Source organism: Dendrobates tinctorius, unplaced genomic scaffold (genome assembly GCF_039654945.1).
Source record: "Dendrobates tinctorius isolate UK_male_01 unplaced genomic scaffold, ASM3965494v1 ptg000158l, whole genome shotgun sequence".
Lineage (NCBI taxonomy): Eukaryota > Metazoa > Chordata > Amphibia > Anura > Dendrobatidae > Dendrobates > Dendrobates tinctorius.
Genome location: NW_027361825.1, coordinates 12,799,336 through 12,817,919, shown reverse-complemented (window position 1 = coordinate 12,817,919; position 18,584 = coordinate 12,799,336). Strand labels below are relative to the sequence as shown.

The following is an 18,584-nucleotide window of genomic DNA, read 5'->3' as shown; positions in this document are numbered from 1 at the left end:
TTTGGAAAGCAAGAATGAGTCAGCTTAAAAAGCAGAACAGACATCAAACAGTTAAAACAGCTGTAAAGGAAGATTTTGTATGTGCTGAAGCTGTATTTAAAGCCAGTACAGCCCCATCTGCAAAGCATATATGGTGTATAGATGCTGGTGCAAGCAGTAATATGACAAATGACAAGAATTTCTTTTCTGACCTTAATGAAAGCAAGTCAGAAAAGGTCATCTTAGCTAATGGTCACTATAGGACTTCAGAAAGAGTAGGAGACAGTTACCTTCACTGTCCAGTTTCCTCAGCACAAAGCAGAAAGATCCCAAAAAAGGATGTTCTCTATGTTCCCAGCTTTAAAAGCAATCTTTTGTCAGTAAAGAAGCTCATGCAAAAGGAGAATGTAGTTAATTTTAAAGATAACAGCTACATCATCTCAAAGAAGAGTCACACTCTTGCAAAAGGAAAAATTCAAGATGAACTTTATCACCTAAAATGCAAAGAAAGAGTGTACAGTGCTAGACAAGATCTATATAAGAACTGTATCCATGTATGGCACAGATGTCTTGGGCACAGAGACCCAGAAGCAGTAAGGAAGCTAGCTCAACTTGCAAATGGTATTGAAATCAACCAATGTTGACAAATGATGAAGTGCACTAGCTGTCTTAATGGAAAAAGGTCCAGAAAATCCTTTCCTAAAATAAGCACCACTAGATCTGCGCAGCCTCTGGATCTGATACATACAGATGTTTGTGGTCCAATGAGTGTTCGAACTCCTAGCAAGAAGAGATATTTTCTCACATTTACTGATGACTACTCCAGATATGCTGTCGCCTACCTGCTTCACAGTAAGGATGAAGTTCCACAGAAACTTGAAGAATATCTTGCTGTAGTGTTTGGAAGAATTTGGATGAATGCCAAAAGCCCTGCGTGCAGATAATGGAACCGAATATACTAGTGGTAAGGTGCAAACCATTTTGAAAAAGCATGGAATCGTGTACCAGACTACCATTCCATACAACCCAGAACAAAATGGTATTGCAGAGAGAAAGAATTGTACTCTCTGTGAAAGTGGAAGAAGTATGTTGTTTTATGTGAATCACCTACAATGTATTGGGGAGAAGAGGGATCCGTGGAAGCGCTAATAGGCGCAAAACGGCCATCATCAGAGTTTGCTCACTCCCTTCTTCAGCCTCCCGGCCATGAAGTTTTAAACTTTTTTGCTTAATAAACAGCAGACTTTCTATTTGGATCGTGAGTGCTTTAGTCCCCTTTCTCTTTAGAATCATAGAATGGTAGAGTTGGAAGGGACCTCCTGGGCCATCTGGTCCAACCCCCTGCTCAAAGCAGGATTCGCTAAATCATCCCAGTCAGATGTCTGTCCAGCCTCTGTTTGAAGACTTCCATTGAAGGAGAACTCACCACTTCTCGTGGCAGCTTGTTCCACACATTGATTACTCTAACTGTCAAAATGTTTTTTCTAATATCTAATCTGTGTCTCCTCCCATTCAGTTTCATCCCATTGCTTCTAGTCTTTCCTTGTGCAAATGAGAATAAAGTTGATCCTTCTACAATGTGACAGCCCTTTAGATATTTGTAGACAGCTATTAAGTCTCCTCTCAGTCTTCTCTTTTGCAAACTAAACATTCCCAAATCCTGCAACCTTTCCTCATAAGACAGGGTTTGCAGACCGGTCACCATTCTGGTCGCTCTTTTCTGAACTTGCTCCAGTTTGTTGATGTCTTTTTTAAAATGTGGTGCCCAAAACTGGACACAATATTCCAGATGAGGTCTGACCAAAGAGGAGTAGAGGGAAATAATGACTTCACGTGATCTAGACTGTATGCTTCTGTTAATACATCCTAGAATTGCATTTGCCTTTTTTGCTGCTGCATCACACTGTTGACTCATATTCAGTCTGTGATCTATTAGTATACCCAAGTCTTTTTCACATGTGCTGTCACTTAGCCCTATTCCTCCCATTCTATATATGCTTTTTTCATTTTTATTGCTCAGATGTAGTACTTTGCATTTCTCCCTGTTAAAAACCATTCTGTTAGTTGCTGCCCACTTCTCCAGTTTATTTATATCTTTTTGAATCCTCTCTCTCTCTTCTCTAGTATTAGCTATCCCTCCTAGCTTTATAGTGAAGTATGGATAAGCTCCGAAGCCACCAAGGAAGACACAGAAGCACCAAGTCAACCTCCAGTCAGGAGATCAGGAAGGCCAAACAAAGGTATCCCAGCTAGATGCCTTTCTTATATGGTCAGAACATTTCCTGAACCAGAGCCACAGTCATGGCAAGAGATGCAAAAACCGCCTGTCCACGAGAAGCAGAAGTGGATAAATGCTGCTAATGAGGAGATGGAGTCCCTTCACCAACTCCAGACATGGGAGCTTACTGAGCTACCACAAGGAAAAAGAGCTATTGGATGTAAGTGGGTCTTTAAAAACAAATATGACTCAGAAGGTAAAGTTCACCGGCTGAAGGCAAGATTGGTCGCAAATGGGTACTCGCAAAAGTATGGTGAACATTATGATGCTACATTTTCTCCAGTTGCGAAGCAAACCACATTCAGAACTTTAATGTCCATAGCTGAAGTTCAACAGATGACAGTGAGACATTTTGACATCAAAACAGCCTTCCTACATGGTGACATTGAAGAAGAGTTGTACATGAGGCAACCTGAGGGTTATATTGAAAAGGGTGAAGAGCACTTTGTTTGTATAATGCAAAAATCTCTCTATGGACTTATGCAGTCGGCAAGAGCTTGGAACTCAAAAATGAACAAAGTTTTGATGGATGAAGGATTTAAAAGATCTCAAGCTGATCCATGTTTGTATACGAAAAATGTAGCGAAGGAGTGGATGTATGTTCTCCTATATGTAGATGATGTATCATGTGTCATCAAGGTGAAAAGGAAACTGCAAAGCTAGGTGAAATTCTCAACCAGCAATTTGAGACTAAAGACCTTGAAAATGTGATATAGTATTTGGAAATCCAGAGAGAGGAAGATGGGAGTTTTCTTCTCAACAAAAGTTCTAAAATTTCTGCAATACTAAACCAGTTTGGAATGTCAGAAGCCAAAGGTGCGTCAACACCAATGGATCCATCCTACTTAAAAGTTGGAAGGAGAAGAAGATATGCTACCCAGCAATGTGTAACAATTATATGGGTACTATGGAATCTGATTGCGTGGTATAATACGAAACTGAGACCAAAGTCAATGCAAATGAGTATATTAATGAGAGAAACAAAACTAACAGAGCACTTCCTGCAATAGTAACGAAAACACAGCACAATATAGAATGATGCAAGTAAAGCAAAACTAACAGAGCATTTCCTGCAACAGTAATGAATGCACAGCACAATATGGAAATGTCCAGTGTAACTGAAGAGCGGGACCCGACCGCTAATATGAACCAGTCCAACAGTAATATGACGCAGGTGTGCACAAGGCACTAAACGTAGGAGTCCAGCAGTAAGGCCTCATTCACACATCAGTATTTTTGATCAGTATTTCATCAGTATTTGTATGCCAAAACCTGGAGTGTCTCCAAAACACAGAACAGGTGTCAGTCTTTCAATTATAGTTTTTCTCTGTTAGGTCTACTCCTGATGAAAAATACTGACCAAATACTGATGTGTGAATGAGGCCTAAGCTTGAGAGTAAGCACATAGCGTTTAATAAGGAAGTCCAGCTATATTATGAATGCGCACGCACACAGCACTGAAGTGCAGAAGTCCAGCAATCATATGGGTGGGAAGGCACACGGCACTTAAACATAGAAGACCAGCATTTTACGGAAGTGGCATTAACAGAAGAAGGTCACTATATATACCTTTTTCAGCTGAAAGCCCCGCACAGATCCAGCAGAAAACACGTGTCAGTCGCATTATCTTCTACAGAAGCAGAATATATGTCTGTTGCTTATGCAAGTCAAGAAGTAATTTGGTTGAAACAACTTTTGGAATATTTCAGCAAGCCATTAGCTCAACCAACAGTTATCTATGAGGACAACCAAGGATGCATTAAACTAGCCAGCAGTGAGATTAATGCAAGGACTAAGCACATTGATGTAAAACATCACCACTTACGTGACTTAGTGGAACGTGGTGTACTTGAGTTTGTTTATTATGAGTCTGACAAGATGATAGCTGATGGTATGACAAAGCCATTATCAAAAGCCAAGTTTGTGGACTTCAGAACCACAATGGGACTAACTATGTAGTAAAGTGGGGGTGTTGGAATATGTTTGGTGCAACAACTCCATTCCTGTCTATGAGCGTTTAGTTGCTAGATTTGTATGCTGTTCATAAAGTTAGAACAAAAAACTCTCAGAGGCTCACACAGGGATAGCATGTGACTGTATTTCCTGTTTATCCTGTGTCTGTGTATGAGAGAAACAGCCTGCTGTAGATGCTGCACAGATAGAGACACACAACTGATTTATTCCTGATCTATTAAGCATATTTTTACTGATTGTTCTTGTATAAAGAAGCTCTGTTGTCACACGCTTGGAGAGTATCCTGAATAATCCGCTGCCAACAGAAGAAATGAAATAAATTAACTTTTTGATGATATTTTAATTTTGTGAGAAGCTCTTGTAAGTACAGCGGATGAAATAAGTATTGAACATATCTCTAATTTTCTAAGTAAATCTATTTCTGAAGGTGCTATTAGCATGAAATTCTTACAAGAAGTCAGTAACAACCCATCCAATCCACATAGGCAAAGAAATCAGACCCTAGATGTACATAAATTAAGTTATATGAGAAATAATACCAGGATAAACATGCTTACTGAAAATATAGTTAATATTTTGTACAAAAGCCTTTGTTGGTGATGAGAGATTCAAATCGCCTCTTTTATGGAGAAACTAGTTGCAGATATTGCTCAGGTGTGATTTTGGCCCATTCTTACACAAACACACACACTTCACATCCTGAAGGTTCCATGGGCTCATTCTGTGAACTGAGATTTAGTTCTTCCATACATTTTCTATTGGATTCATGTCTGGTTGATCAGCTCGGCCTTTCTAGCAGCTTTTTCTGAAACCAATTGAGAGTTTTCTTGACTGTTTGTTTGGGATCATTGCCTTGCTGATATGTCCACCTTCCCTTCATCTTCATCATCCTGGTAGATGGCAGCAGATTTTTCTCAAGAATATATCGGTACATCTATCCATTTATCCTTTCAATTATATGAAGTTTGCCAGTGCTGTATGCTGGAAAAACATCCCAACACCATGATGTTCCCACCTGAAATTTTCACTAAAGGTATGTGTTTTTGTTGTGATATGTAGTGCCTTTTGGTCTCCAAAAATGATGTGTATCATGTCATACAAAGAGTTTAATTTTGGTCTCATCTGACCAGACTATATTCTCACAGTATTTCACAGCCTTGTCTAAATGTTGTTGAGCATATTGTAAATGCGCTTGGACATGCATTACTTATAGTTTTCTTTGAAACAATTGTACCAGCTGATTACAGATCTTGCTATAGCTCTCCACAGATGGTTACTGACTACAGGTCAACTCTTCTGATAATTATTTTCATTCCTCTGTCTGAAATCTTGCGGGGAGCAAATGATCGTGGCTAGTTATGGTGAAATTATGTTCCTTCCACTTCCACAATATGGCCCCCAACAGTGCTCACTGGAACCTTCAGTAGTTTAGAAATTCTTCTGTAACCAATGACATCAGTATGTTTTGCAACAATAAGGTTGTGAAGGCCTTGAGACAGCTCCCTGGTTTTACCCATCATGAGATGTTTTTGTGAGGCACCTTGATAATGAGACACCATTTTATAGGCCATCAGATGAACTAGCTGATATTATTTTTCACTAATGTATCTGTCACACTTAGCGATGCACCAGCAATTCCGACAAGTGATATGACACAGTCAGGATCGCTGGTGCTTCGCTAAGTGGTTGCTAGTGCGCTGCCACACAGGCAGATCTCACCAGTGACATAGCAGGGGTCGGGGGTGGCTACTTACCTGTCAGACGAGGCGATCCTGACATCCTCCTGTCCGCGTCCACGCGTCGCTCGTCGGCGCCACAAGAAGCTGACGACGAGAAACGGTCCAGGACGTTCTCGCGCGATCAGCGATAACCAGCGGCGGAGCCGATCGGAGGTAAGTATCACACATAGCGATATCGCTATAACGTCACAAAACCAGTGACGTTACAGTGATATTGCTAGCGATATCGCTTAGTGTGACAGGCCCTTAAGTGACAGGATTGTTTTCTAATCACTGACAGATTTCAGCTGGTGTCATGACTTTCCAGGAGTTTTTGCACCTCTCTTTCTTCATATGTTCAATACTTTTACCCCATTTCATTTTTCATTACTACCCATAACTTAAAGGGGTACTCTGAGGAGATAAAAAATGCGTACTGTCCCTGCCCTCATAAACTATAAAGATGCATGACCCGTTCCCTGCTAGTAGCCCTGCAGCGAAGGAGATATTATCGGGGCTGGCTGCTATTAGAAGCCAGGGGGCAGGCTATGTCCCCGCCATGCCCCCTCATCTCATGATGCAGCGAAGGAGACATTATCAGAAGGCTTGCTGATACTGGCAGTGAGCAGGCCAAGCCCCCCCACCTCGGACTGCAGATAGGGAGACATTATCAGGGACTAGCATGACAGCAGCTGCTCTTCACTGCTCACTCCTCCCGTCAGGGACATTACAGCAGAGTGCATCGCCATGCTGTTACTATTACCTAGTCTCCTGGTAGTGCTGATTCTCTTCCCATACTGGCTGTTCCTCACAGTGGGTAGCTGAACACTGGTGTATGACTTGGTATATTGTCCCAAACGGGAGGGGGAGCAGTGAGGAGCAGCTCCTGTCACACTGAACTACAAGCGTTTTAAAGTTAATGGAACTGCACTGGGCATCTCATCTTTATAATTTGAAGGCAGGGACAGTAGAATTTTTTTATCTCACCAGAGTACTCCTTTAATTTACAGACCTCTATGGATGATTTATTTTGCCTGTATGGCTTGGATGGGTTGTTACTGACATATGGTGAAATTTCATCTTAATAGCGCCTTTAGAAATATATTTACTAAAGTAATTGGTGGCATGTTCAATATTTATTTGTCTGGCTGTACATCTTTATATGTACTAATCATGCAGCATATAATGTATCTACTGTGCATGTAGCAGTGATGTGTTTGTTGCATTTCGTTTATAGATATAAGGTGTGTTTTGGCCGCGGTATCAGTAGGAATCTGTCAGGCTGGACACATAAGTATCACAGCAGTGAGGAATGTCGGACCCCGGTGAGACGTAGGTGTTTCTGTGTTATCAGACCCTTCATGCAGATAAACTGTGATTGGTAATAAATTGCTTCTGTCCCCCAATTTGGCCTCATCCCTAGTAAATTAATAGGATCCTCCATGATAAGTGTTGGTTGAGGCCTCTGGAATGATGGGAGTTATTGTGCAGGATGGGGGTGGTAACTAACAATGGAAAATACAATCATAGGAAAAAGTTCACTACAGATAAACTTCCATCTATAGATAGAGAAAATGTAATGACAGTAAATTCCTAGTATATACCCAGGAGACAGGTTACTTTCTTCACCATCAACATCCCATCAGTTATATATCTATTTTTCAGAATCTGTTTTTTTATTCTTAGTTGCTATAACATCTTACAGTAGATAGGGCGGCGCTGCTCTCATTGGATCAAGTCTGTGATTCAATACAAAATGAATAATGGAATTTCCATGCACTTTCTGGAGAATATATAAGAGTAATAATAGTGTGTAATAAATATATACAGTAGATGGATAGTATATACAAGTAAGTAACACATGACTCAGGTGTGATGATGATGAGGATGATGATGGTGCAGCCTGGCTCGTACACTCCATAAAGTACAGTCACCGCTAATTATCAGTCATGATGATATAGATGTAAGGTGCTGTCAGCGGTAAAAGAAGAATCTGACATTTTATAGGGGAAGGGAGGCGACTGCTGGGGTGACACCATAAATCAGAGGACACATACAGCAGGCGGCACTGAATCTGCCACAAACCGGGTTATTACAACCCCCATCGGATTAACTGATTTACAGCGTGTGTCAGAGATGAAAGGACAGACAGGAAAATAAAGTGACAGGATGGGAAACAAGAGGAGAGATCGATAGATAGATACAGTAGATAGATAGATAGATAGATAGATAGATAGATAGATGATAGATAGATAATAGATAGATAGATAGATAGATAGATAGATAGATAGATAGATAGATAATAGATAGATAGATAGATAGATAGATAGATAGATAAATAGATAGATAGATAGAAAAAACAGACAGCAGCACAAACTAGAGCAGATTTTGGGTGCAATACTTCCTGAGTAATGCAGTTGTTCAACACAAAATATAAATGGAAAAAAATCAGGCAGCGCTCCAGTTCACTTGACAAAGACTGTGCTGTGAGGATGAAACGTTGCACCACTTGGTGCTGGATTAAAGTCCACAATTTTTCCTTGAACTGGAGTGCTGCCTGATTTTTTTCCATTTAGATAGATAGATAGATAGATAGATAGATAGATAGATAGATAGATAGATATTGGTCTACAAAAAAAAAAATTTCTGGCATGGACTTTAAGAACAGTTTTAGACTAATTTGAGGGTGCTGAATTCAAATCTGATCTTATAATTTCTTTATCACATCACGTTTTTCCGCTATAGGTATATAGCCCTTTTTCATGAATTCCATGAAAAATATAAGTAGTGTAGGAAAAGTGCTGGTTTATACGGTTCACTAAGGTAAATTTAGTTTTCATTTAGTCTCCCAATAAATGTGAGAATATCTTTGTTTTCTTTGAACATGCATAATTCCCATTTGTTATGATAAGAAAGTAAAAAAGTCAAAGCTCTCAATCACAGTGAAGAATGCTTTAACTATATATGTTCAACTTTTCCTGGTCTCAGGCTAGTTTCACACTAGCGTATCTACACGCAGCGCACGGCGCCGCTAAGCCCCGCCCCTTCCGGTCATATCCTCCCTACTATTGCACACGGCTGCATGCGATCTGCGCACCCTATCTTTAGCATAGGGTGTGCAGACCGTGCGCTGGCCATGCGCTAGTAGGATTTTTGCGTGCACTGTGCACTTTTGATGGTGCGCCGAGTGCACCAAAATGCAACATGCTGTGTTCGGAGCACATCGGCGCACCTTCAAAAGGGTGCAGCACACGCAAAAATCCTACTAGCGCACGGTCAGCGCACCCTATGCTAAAGATAGGGTGCGCAGATCGCATGCAGCGCTGTGCGGTAGTAGGGAGGAGATGACCGGAGGGGGCGGGGCTTAGCGGCGCCGTGCGCTGCGTGTAGATACGCTAGTGTGAAACTAGCCTTAGTGAAGAGAAGAAAAAGGCTGGATATTTGATGGACCTCAAATAAGAACACTTATGAGAGACCCAAATTTTATCACATCAATGAATAAGACAGAAGAAAGAGCTTGGAATGCATTTTGTAATGTGGTGCAGATTTTTCTAGGGAATAAGAAAGCAGACAACTATGAAGAGATGGTGGAAGAGCTACTAATGAGTCTGCAAAATCTTGGATGTAGAATGAGTATCAAGATTCACTAGTTACACAGCCATTTGGACTTTTTTCCAGAGAACCTTGGGGATGTGAGCGAGGAACAAGGGGAGCGTTTTCATCAGGACATTAAAACAATGGAAGAACGGTATCAAGGCCGATGGGACTCACATATGATGGCTGACTATTGCTGGAGCTTGGTGAGAGACAACCCAGAAGCTGTACATCACAGATCAGCCAAGAAAAGAACGTTCAAATAACTGCCATTTGCCATTCATCTGTGTGCCATATATATTTCTTTTTATATTTTGTAGTTTAATTCTGTAAGTATATTTGATTTGCTGCACATAGAGTTTGTAATCTTTGTTATTCCTTGATTAAAAATATACAAAATGTAGTACCGAAAATCACGTGTTTTTATTATTAAAAAACCTTCGATAGGAGTAATTTTCATCAAAAATTGAAAATATCTCGAAATCCTGTTGTGATAGCCAAAAACGGAGTTCATATTCATAATCAGCAGCCAAAACTAACTTAAAATATGTTTTAAAACCTTTTGCTAGAAAAATTGCGTTGACCAGTAAATAGATAGATAATAGATAATAGATAGATAAATAGATAGATAGATAGATAATAGATAGATAGATAGATAGATAGATGATAGATATATAGATAATAGATACATAGATAGATAATAAATAGATAATAGATAGATAATTAATAGATACAGTAGATAATAGATAGATAGATAGAAAATAAATAGATAGATAGATAATAAATAGATAGATAGATAGATAGATAGATAATAGATAGATAGATAATAGATAGATAACAGATAGTTAGATAATAGATAGATAACAGATAGATAGATAATAGATAGATAGATAATAGATACATAGATAATACATAGATAATAGATAGATAATTAATAGATACAATAGATAATAGATAGATAGATAGAAAGATAGATAATAGATAGATAACAGATAGATAGATAATAGATAGATAGATAGATCGATAGATAGATAGATAGATAGATAGATAGATAATAAATAGATAACAGATAGATAATAGATAGATGATAAATAGATGTATGATAGATAACAAATAGATAATTGGATAGATAATAGATAATAAATAGATGGATGATAGATAGATAATAGATAGATGATACATAGATAATAGCTAGATAATAGATAGATGATAAATAATAGATGGATGATAAAAAGATAGATAATAGATAGATTAGATAGACAAATCGATAGATAATAAATAAATATATGATAGATAATAGATAGATAGATAGATAGATAGATAGATAATAGCTAAACAATAGATAGATAATAAATAGATACATAACAGATAGACATCTCGCACACCCCTCTGCAGTTTGCCCCCCGACCCGTACCAGACACTCGCAGGGACTCACCCACAGGTAGAAGGTCAGGGCCTCTCGGCTGTCGTGCAGTGGGAGGATGAGGATGGTATACGCCACGTGTGCAGCCATACAGGTGGTGTGTTAGGAGATGACATGTAATAAGTGTCTGTATACTGCGGTGGGCTCCGTACACACAGAGCTGCGGTCACATACACGTATGTCCCTATGTGCAATCCCGGCAGCTGTACACCAGTGGGTGTGGGTATACACTCCCTCCGGAGCTGCAGGCGTGCCGCTGTATATACCTGGATGCACCTCCCAGCCGCCGCCTCTCTACAGACTTTGTGTGGTTGCCACTTCTCTCCCTTCTTTTTGTTCTTCCTTCTCCTCTTTCCGCTCTGTGCTCCCTCATCCCCCTGTTATTTACCTGTGTGCCTACACCTGCCCCCGGCGGAAGCTTTGGTGTTGTCCCCCCAGGTGACCCCTCTCCCCACTCCCACAGTGGAGCAGCACAGACTTGTCCGCCTGGAGCTTCCAAAGAGCCGTCCCGTGTGAATAGAGAAGTTATGTGCGTGGAGCCGACACTCCCCAGTCAGAGCTCATTCCCACCCCTCCCTCATCTGTCAGCTCCGGCACCCACCCTCTGTGCCGCACACAGGCCTCAGGGATGAGGGGGACCATGGTGAAAACAAGGAGAAAATGGAAAGGATCAAGCGTCACACTACAGAGAACAGTCCAGAATGTTCCGCCGCACATGGAAAACTGTGTACAAGCAATGGCACCTGTGTATAAGAAGGACATAGCTGAGCGAACCAGGGGAGAGCGAACAGGGAAAACTACAGAGTCACCGCCAGGAATAAGTGACCCTAGTAAGTGTCTTTATGGACTTTATTAAAGTGATGATAGAGAGCAAGAGAGAGAGAGATAATATAGAGACAGATAGTAGGATAGTAGATAGCTGATAGATAAATAATAGATCGGCCCAGCACCCTTCATTTGTGCTAAAGAACTGCGCATTTACAAGAATGGACAAATACACCTACCTGGGCCTGGAAATTAATCAGGAAACTTCAAACAAACCATAGAAATCTTTAAAGTCGAGGCTTACAGAACATTCTATGGAATCTAAAGGAAACTCTCCCATCAGAAGCCACCAGTGAGGGTCTGGCTAAAAATCTTCAATGTCATCATCACCCCAAACCTGACCGGAGCGAAGTCTGGGGCCCTCACACATACCCAGACTGGTCAAGGTGAAATTCCAGTCCAATAGAAATGTTCCACCTGGAATTCTGTAAACACTTTCTCCAGGTCCATTGGAGCTCCACCAACAGTGCCTGCCGGGCTGAGCTTGGCAAATTCCCGCTACATCTAGCAGTTCTAAAGAGGGCACAGCCCTTCCAGGCTCACCTACAGAGTAGCAATCCAAGCTCCCATCACCATAAAGCCCTGCAACATATAGGTGCTCCATACAAACCAGGACTCCCGGAATCGCTCACCCAAACCCATCCTGACCAAAACACCAATCACAGCAGCCTGACAAAAACAGAATCAAGAAGATGGTAGACGAGCGCCTGGAGAGGTACATCAGTGACTGGAGGAGCAATATCATCACCTCCGAGAAACTGACCATGTACCTGAGTCTACAGACTGGCCCTATATCTGGAGGAACACCCAGAGCCCAGAGACTGCTGGATCCTAATGTAGTATAAACTCAGTACCATCAATTTAGACAATCAGCTACTGAAGCTAAGTCTTATTGGTCTCATCCTCCTTGTGCTTGGCTGATAAGCCATCCCTCGAGGAACAGATTGTTAGAGAATAAGAACATAGAAAGGTTGTAACAGGGTAAACAAACAGAGTACCAAAATGGGGGTTCCAGACTTTTCTCTTGCGTGGGGCCCCTTTTGTTGTATGTACATCACTTATTAGATAATCAAAACACACTGGGAACATGGGCATTAATGATGGGCATTGCTGGTTACCGTGTTGTAATCGATCCCGCTCGTCAGCGTGTGGCGCCGTATGCGTTGCTCCTGGCGTGTGAGGCGCACCGTGGAGTTAACGTCATTGTTGATGCTCTGGGAACGGGTGACAGTCTTAGACCCTGGCAGACAGAGAGAACGGCATTACTTGTGGGTTTTCACCCCCCGCCACCATGGCACCAGGCCGAGAGCTGTTCTTTTAAGAAGGACGTTTATCATAAGAGGCTTGATATTCCTCTTTCAGTAATTAATGTTTTGATCTCTCCATCTGTTCCCATCTTATGAACCTGCATCTGTTCTGATGAAATTAAGAGTTCACTCCAGGGCTGGGTACAGACAGATTTTCATCTCTAGGATGCGGTGGTACCGGGACTGGTAATTTTATCATCATACTTCGTCATATATGTCTGACTATATACAAAACCTGCACGTTCTGCACATATGGAGCATCTAGGACGAGAGCAAAGGATTACACTGTAGCAAACTCTCATCTGTGAGAAGTATTAGATCTATAGGAGTTTTCTGCTTCTGAATGCAAAAGTAAAAATCTCCTTAAAAATTTAGATAGATAGATAATAGCTAGATAGATAAAAGAAAGATAGATAGATAGATAATAGATAAATAATAGATAGATAGATAATAGTAGGTAAATGATAGATGATAGATAGATAGATAATAGATAGATGGTAGATAGATGATAGATAATAAGTATATAGATAGATGATAGATAGATAATAGATATATAGATAGAAGATAGATAGATAGGTATATTATTGATAGATACCGTAATTGACAGATAGATAATAGATAGACAGATAATAGATAGATGATATATAGATAAGTAGACAGATAGAGATAAGACCCCAATTCTTACCGCTGTGTAAATTGTAAAGAAAAATAATAAAGTAATGATTTTGAAATCTCTTATGTCCATATTTTATTCACAATAGAACATAGAATAAGTTAGACATTAAACGTCTGATTTGAAAAAATTAACTCTGAATTAATCTGAACTGATCATCTTTTCCCATCTCACAGATCTTCCTCACCCGACCTATCTATAACAATTGACAACATCATGCTTTCCCCCCCCGTACCAGAGGTCCGCTGCCTCGGAGTAACCCTTGACTCTGCCCTGTCCTTCAAACCGCACATCAAAGCTCTCTCCACCTCCTGCCGCCTCCAGCTCAAAAATATTTCCAGAATCCATCCCTTCCTCAGCCCTCAATCTACTAAAATGCTCATCATCATCTCATTATCTCCTGCCTCGACTACTGCAACATCCTTTTCTGTGGCCTCTCTTCTAACACCCTCGCACTTCTCCAGTCCATCCTTAACTCTGCTGCCCGACTAATTCATCTCTCCTCGCTACTCCTCCGCTTCTCCCCTCTGCAAATCTCTTCACTGGCTCCCATTCCCTCAGCGTATCCAATTCAAATTACTAATACTGACCTACAAGGCCATCTATAACCTGTCTCCCCCATACATCTCTGAACTAATCTCCCGATACCTTCCCTCACATAATCTCCGGTCCTCCCAAGACCTCCTTCTCTCCTCCACACTTATTCGCTCCTCACCCAATCGTCTCCAAGACTTCTCCCGAATAGCCCCATCCTCTGGAATTCTTTGCCCCAACATGTCCGACTATCAACCACAATCGGATCCTTCAGACGGAACCTGAAAACCCATCTCTTCAGGAAAGGTTACAGCCTGCAATGATCTTCACTGCCTCCTCACCACTACTGGAGCTACCACCTCACCATCACTGGAGCTGCTGCAACCCCCCAACCTACTGTCTCCTTTCCCACCATCCTGCAGAATGTAAGCCCGAAAGGGCAGGGTCCTCTCTCCCCTCTATATCAGTCTGTGATTGTTAGCTTGTTTACTGTAAGTGATATCTGTACTTTGTATGTTACCCCTTCTCATGTACAGCACCATGGAATCAATGGTGCTATATAAATAAATAATAATAATAATAACGCAATTAGAAATTGATGCAGCAATATATCTCAAAAAAGATAGGATGGATAAGAAAAGGCTGGAAAAGTAAGTGATGCTAAAGAAAAACAGCAGGAGGGAGATTTTAAAACTAAGTCCCATGACTGTATAGAAAAAGCATGTGAGAGAGGCAGAGTCTCTCAGAAGCAAAGATGGTCAGAGGTCACCCATTTGTGAAATACAGCATATACAAATTGTGGAACAATTTTAGAAAAATGTAAAATCTCAAAGACTTTGAATATTCCACCATCTGAAGATATAATATCATCAAACAATTCAGAGATTCTGGAGAAATCCATGTGTACAAGAGATGAGGTCGAAGGTCAGTATTGAAGGCTCGTGATCTATGGGGCCTCATATGGCCCAGTATTAGAAACAGGCATGATTCAGATGTGGAAATCACTGCATAGGCTCCGGAATACATCCAGAAACATTGTCTGTGAACACAGTTTGCTGTACAATCCACAAATACAAGTGATATCTCCATCAGGCAAAGAAGAAACAAAATATCAACACAATCTAGAAACTCTACCGTTTTCTCTGGGCAAAAATGGCCTAAAGGACAGAGGCAAAATGAAAAACTGTTCTGCAGTCTGATGAATCAAAATGTAACATTCTTTTTGGAAAGCACGGATGTTGTGTCCTTAAGACTCAAGACGAGAGGGACCACCCAGCTTGTTATTAGGGAGAGGGACCATCCAGCTTGTTATCGAGGAGAGGGACCATCCAGCTTGTTATTGAGGAGAGGGACCATACAGCTTGTTATTAAGGAGAGGGACCATCCAGCTTGTTATCAAGGAGGGGGACCATCTAGCTTGTTATCGAGGAGAGGGACAATACAGCTTATTGAGGAGAGGGACCACCCTGCTTGTTATCGAGGAGAAGGACCATCCAGTTTGTTATTGAGGAGAGGGATCACCCAGCTTTTTATCAACACACACTTCCTGCATCTCTGATGGTTGGGGCCGCATTAGTTCCTATGGCAAAAGCAGCTTAAGCATAAAAGACTCCATCAATGCTAAGCATTATATAAAGATGTCAGAACAACATCTGCTCCATTCAGATGACATTTATTTCAGGGAAGACTTTGTTTATTTCAGCAATACAATGGTAAACCACTTACTGTATCCTTCACCACAGCATGACTCTGCAGGAGACGAGTTCAGGAGATGATCTGGCTGCCTCCAGTTCAGAACTCTCACCAGTTGAAAACATCTGGTGCATTATGAAACGAAAAATCCGTCAAATAAGACCCGGAACTGAGGAGCAACATGTATCCGACACCAGATAAGAATGGGACCACAATCCTCTTCCAAAGCTGCAGCAATTGTTTCCTCACTTCTCAGACCTTTACAGACAGTTGTAAAAAGAAGAGGAGGCGCTGCACAATAATGGACACGGCCCAGACACAACTTTTTTTAGATGTGTCTCGGTCACCAATTCCTAAAGGAGAAATGTCCAACGTTCACCTTCTGATCTGTCTCCTGTTGTTAATAAAATATTGTGAGTAGAGATTTCCAGATCATCGCATTCTTACGTTCTTTACATTTTACACAGCGTCCCAACTTTTTTAGAATTGAGTTTGCAGATACATAAGATAATAGGTAGACAGATAGATCAATGATAGATAAATAAATAGACAGGCAGGTAGATTATTTATAGGTGGGTCAATAACTAGATGCCGCCACCACTCTTCAATGGATCAGTGACCACGCATGTTCACTATTGCTCCATTCATACAGGAGTCTCTGTGACACTGGCCCATGAGATCAGTGGGGCCCCCCAGTGTCGAGCTACCCAGCTAAACCATGACTGTCATATATGTTGTTTTTGGGACAATCTTTTTTATCATAGTAACCCATGGCATTCCCACTGGAGAAATTACAAATTCCAGAAACTTTCTCAGGACATTGACAGAAGTCAGACCCCCCGCTACACATAGAGAAATCCTTCAATGCTCCGGTAAAGTAATTTTTTACATGAAGAAATAATCCCCTACATGCTTAGCCCTTTTTCTTTTATTGTACAGATTACACCCGGACAGATGGAGCAGATTAAGGAGGGTTATGATACACGAGTGTCAGCTCAGAGACGGCACAGCGAGGAGAGGGACGGAGGGCCTGCAGGTGGATGGATGAGAAGATGGAGAGGAATCTCAAAGATAAATGTAGACAAATACGAGAGATCAATATGGTAGAAATAGCTATCAGATCCCTCACACTCACCCTTCTTCCTTGGTGCAGCTGTGCTTTGAGGGTCTCCTGCTCTCAGCGCTTGGGTAAGCCCCTTCACCAGTCTGGGAAAACTCAGGTATCCACCACTTGAAGCAGTTGCATCTCTAAGAGCCTGTGGGACCCCTGCAAGAATGCTTGGTCCTCGCCAAAGTCCCTCAATATCCTGCACGTGCACCCGACCACCACCTTCTTCTTCCAGAATGTGGTAAAGGATCCGAAGGCTGCGGAGAAAGCCCCGGGAAGGGCAAGGAAAAGCAGCGGAACCAGGGGCCAAAGCTCCAGGGGGAGAGGGGCCAACATTGGAAGAAGATGGGCTAGGGTGACAAAGGGGGGAGGTAGGGCAGGACACAAATGATGCTCTCATGATGATGCGAGGTTATCGTAATCAAAACTACCTATCTATCATTTATGTCCTGGGTCTCTGATGGTTGTCTGTCTTTGGCTACTGTCCGAATTTTGGATGTCAGGCTGTTTCTCTGACAAGCGATAGATCTATCCTTTATGTCCAGGGTCTTTAGATCTTTGGTCTCTTTGTATACTGTTTCTATTTTGGATGTAGACTATTTCTGTGACTCTGTGATCCCTGTCCGCTCCGGGTTGTTAGAGGCACCTTATTACTGCATTTTCCATTATTTCTAACCCCCTGCTTATATAAATGACATGAAGTCCCCCCAAGGCTATGACCATACACTGTGCTCCACCCGTCGGCCCTCTAGAAGCAGCGTATTCCCCCACAGATGCAGGACCTCGTCTCTAATACGCTCTCATCTCCCTGCAGTCTGTCTCTAGCTGTCTCTTCTTACTCACACTCTGTCTCCTGCCAGTCTCTTCATCTGTCAGTAGCTGTGTTCCTGGCTCTGCTTTCCCCGTCTGCAGGATTAGCTATGATGGTTGCGTGTCTCTCGCACTTTCTCCTTACTCCTCTGCCCAGTTGCTGGGTCAGTCCATGGGCCAGTTTGCTGTCTCTTCCCCCTCCCTCTTCCCATATAATCTCTGTGATTCTTGCTAAGTCTCTACCTCTTTCTCTTTGTAGCTTGTGATGCTTCCTGTGATTTCAGAGACTGTCACATGTGCACGGGGTTCATTAAACACATGGGACCCTGGACCAGATGGGATCAGAAACATTTCTCATCTTTCAGTCCTTTCGCTCCCCTCCCCCTACTTCACTGTCCCTTTGTCTCAGTCCCCTCTTTGTCCCTCCATGTCCATTCTGCCCCGGTTTTCTCCGAATTCACCTGTCATTCTCCTCTTCTCTGATGGTTACAACTTCCGCATCTTTTTTCGAGGCTCAGTAATAATTATGTGACTTTGTGATGGCAGAGAAAACACATTGCAAACACTCTGCGAACACAATGCATACTTTACATACTTCTCACACAGTCTTAAATAGCTGGAAATACAATACAGTCACTTGGGTCCAATGCTGTTTTGCATTTTGGTTAC

The 18,584-nt window shown here is 41.7% G+C and overlaps 1 protein-coding gene across 1 annotated transcript in view; it reads right to left on the bottom strand.

The window, feature by feature from the left end:
- SAPCD1 (suppressor APC domain containing 1) overlaps positions 1 to 18,178 on the bottom strand; it is a 42,475-nt gene extending 24,297 nt beyond the window's left edge. Inside the window, exons 1-2 of the mRNA XM_073548982.1 lie at positions 17,133 to 18,178; positions 12,910 to 13,031 (exon numbers count right to left, since the gene is read on the bottom strand). Of these exons, the coding sequence (XP_073405083.1) occupies positions 12,910 to 13,031; positions 17,133 to 17,505 (495 nt within the window). The 5' untranslated portion in view covers positions 17,506 to 18,178. The remainder of the gene's footprint in view (positions 1 to 12,909; positions 13,032 to 17,132) is intronic.
- Positions 18,179 to 18,584: the final 406 nt, after the last annotated feature.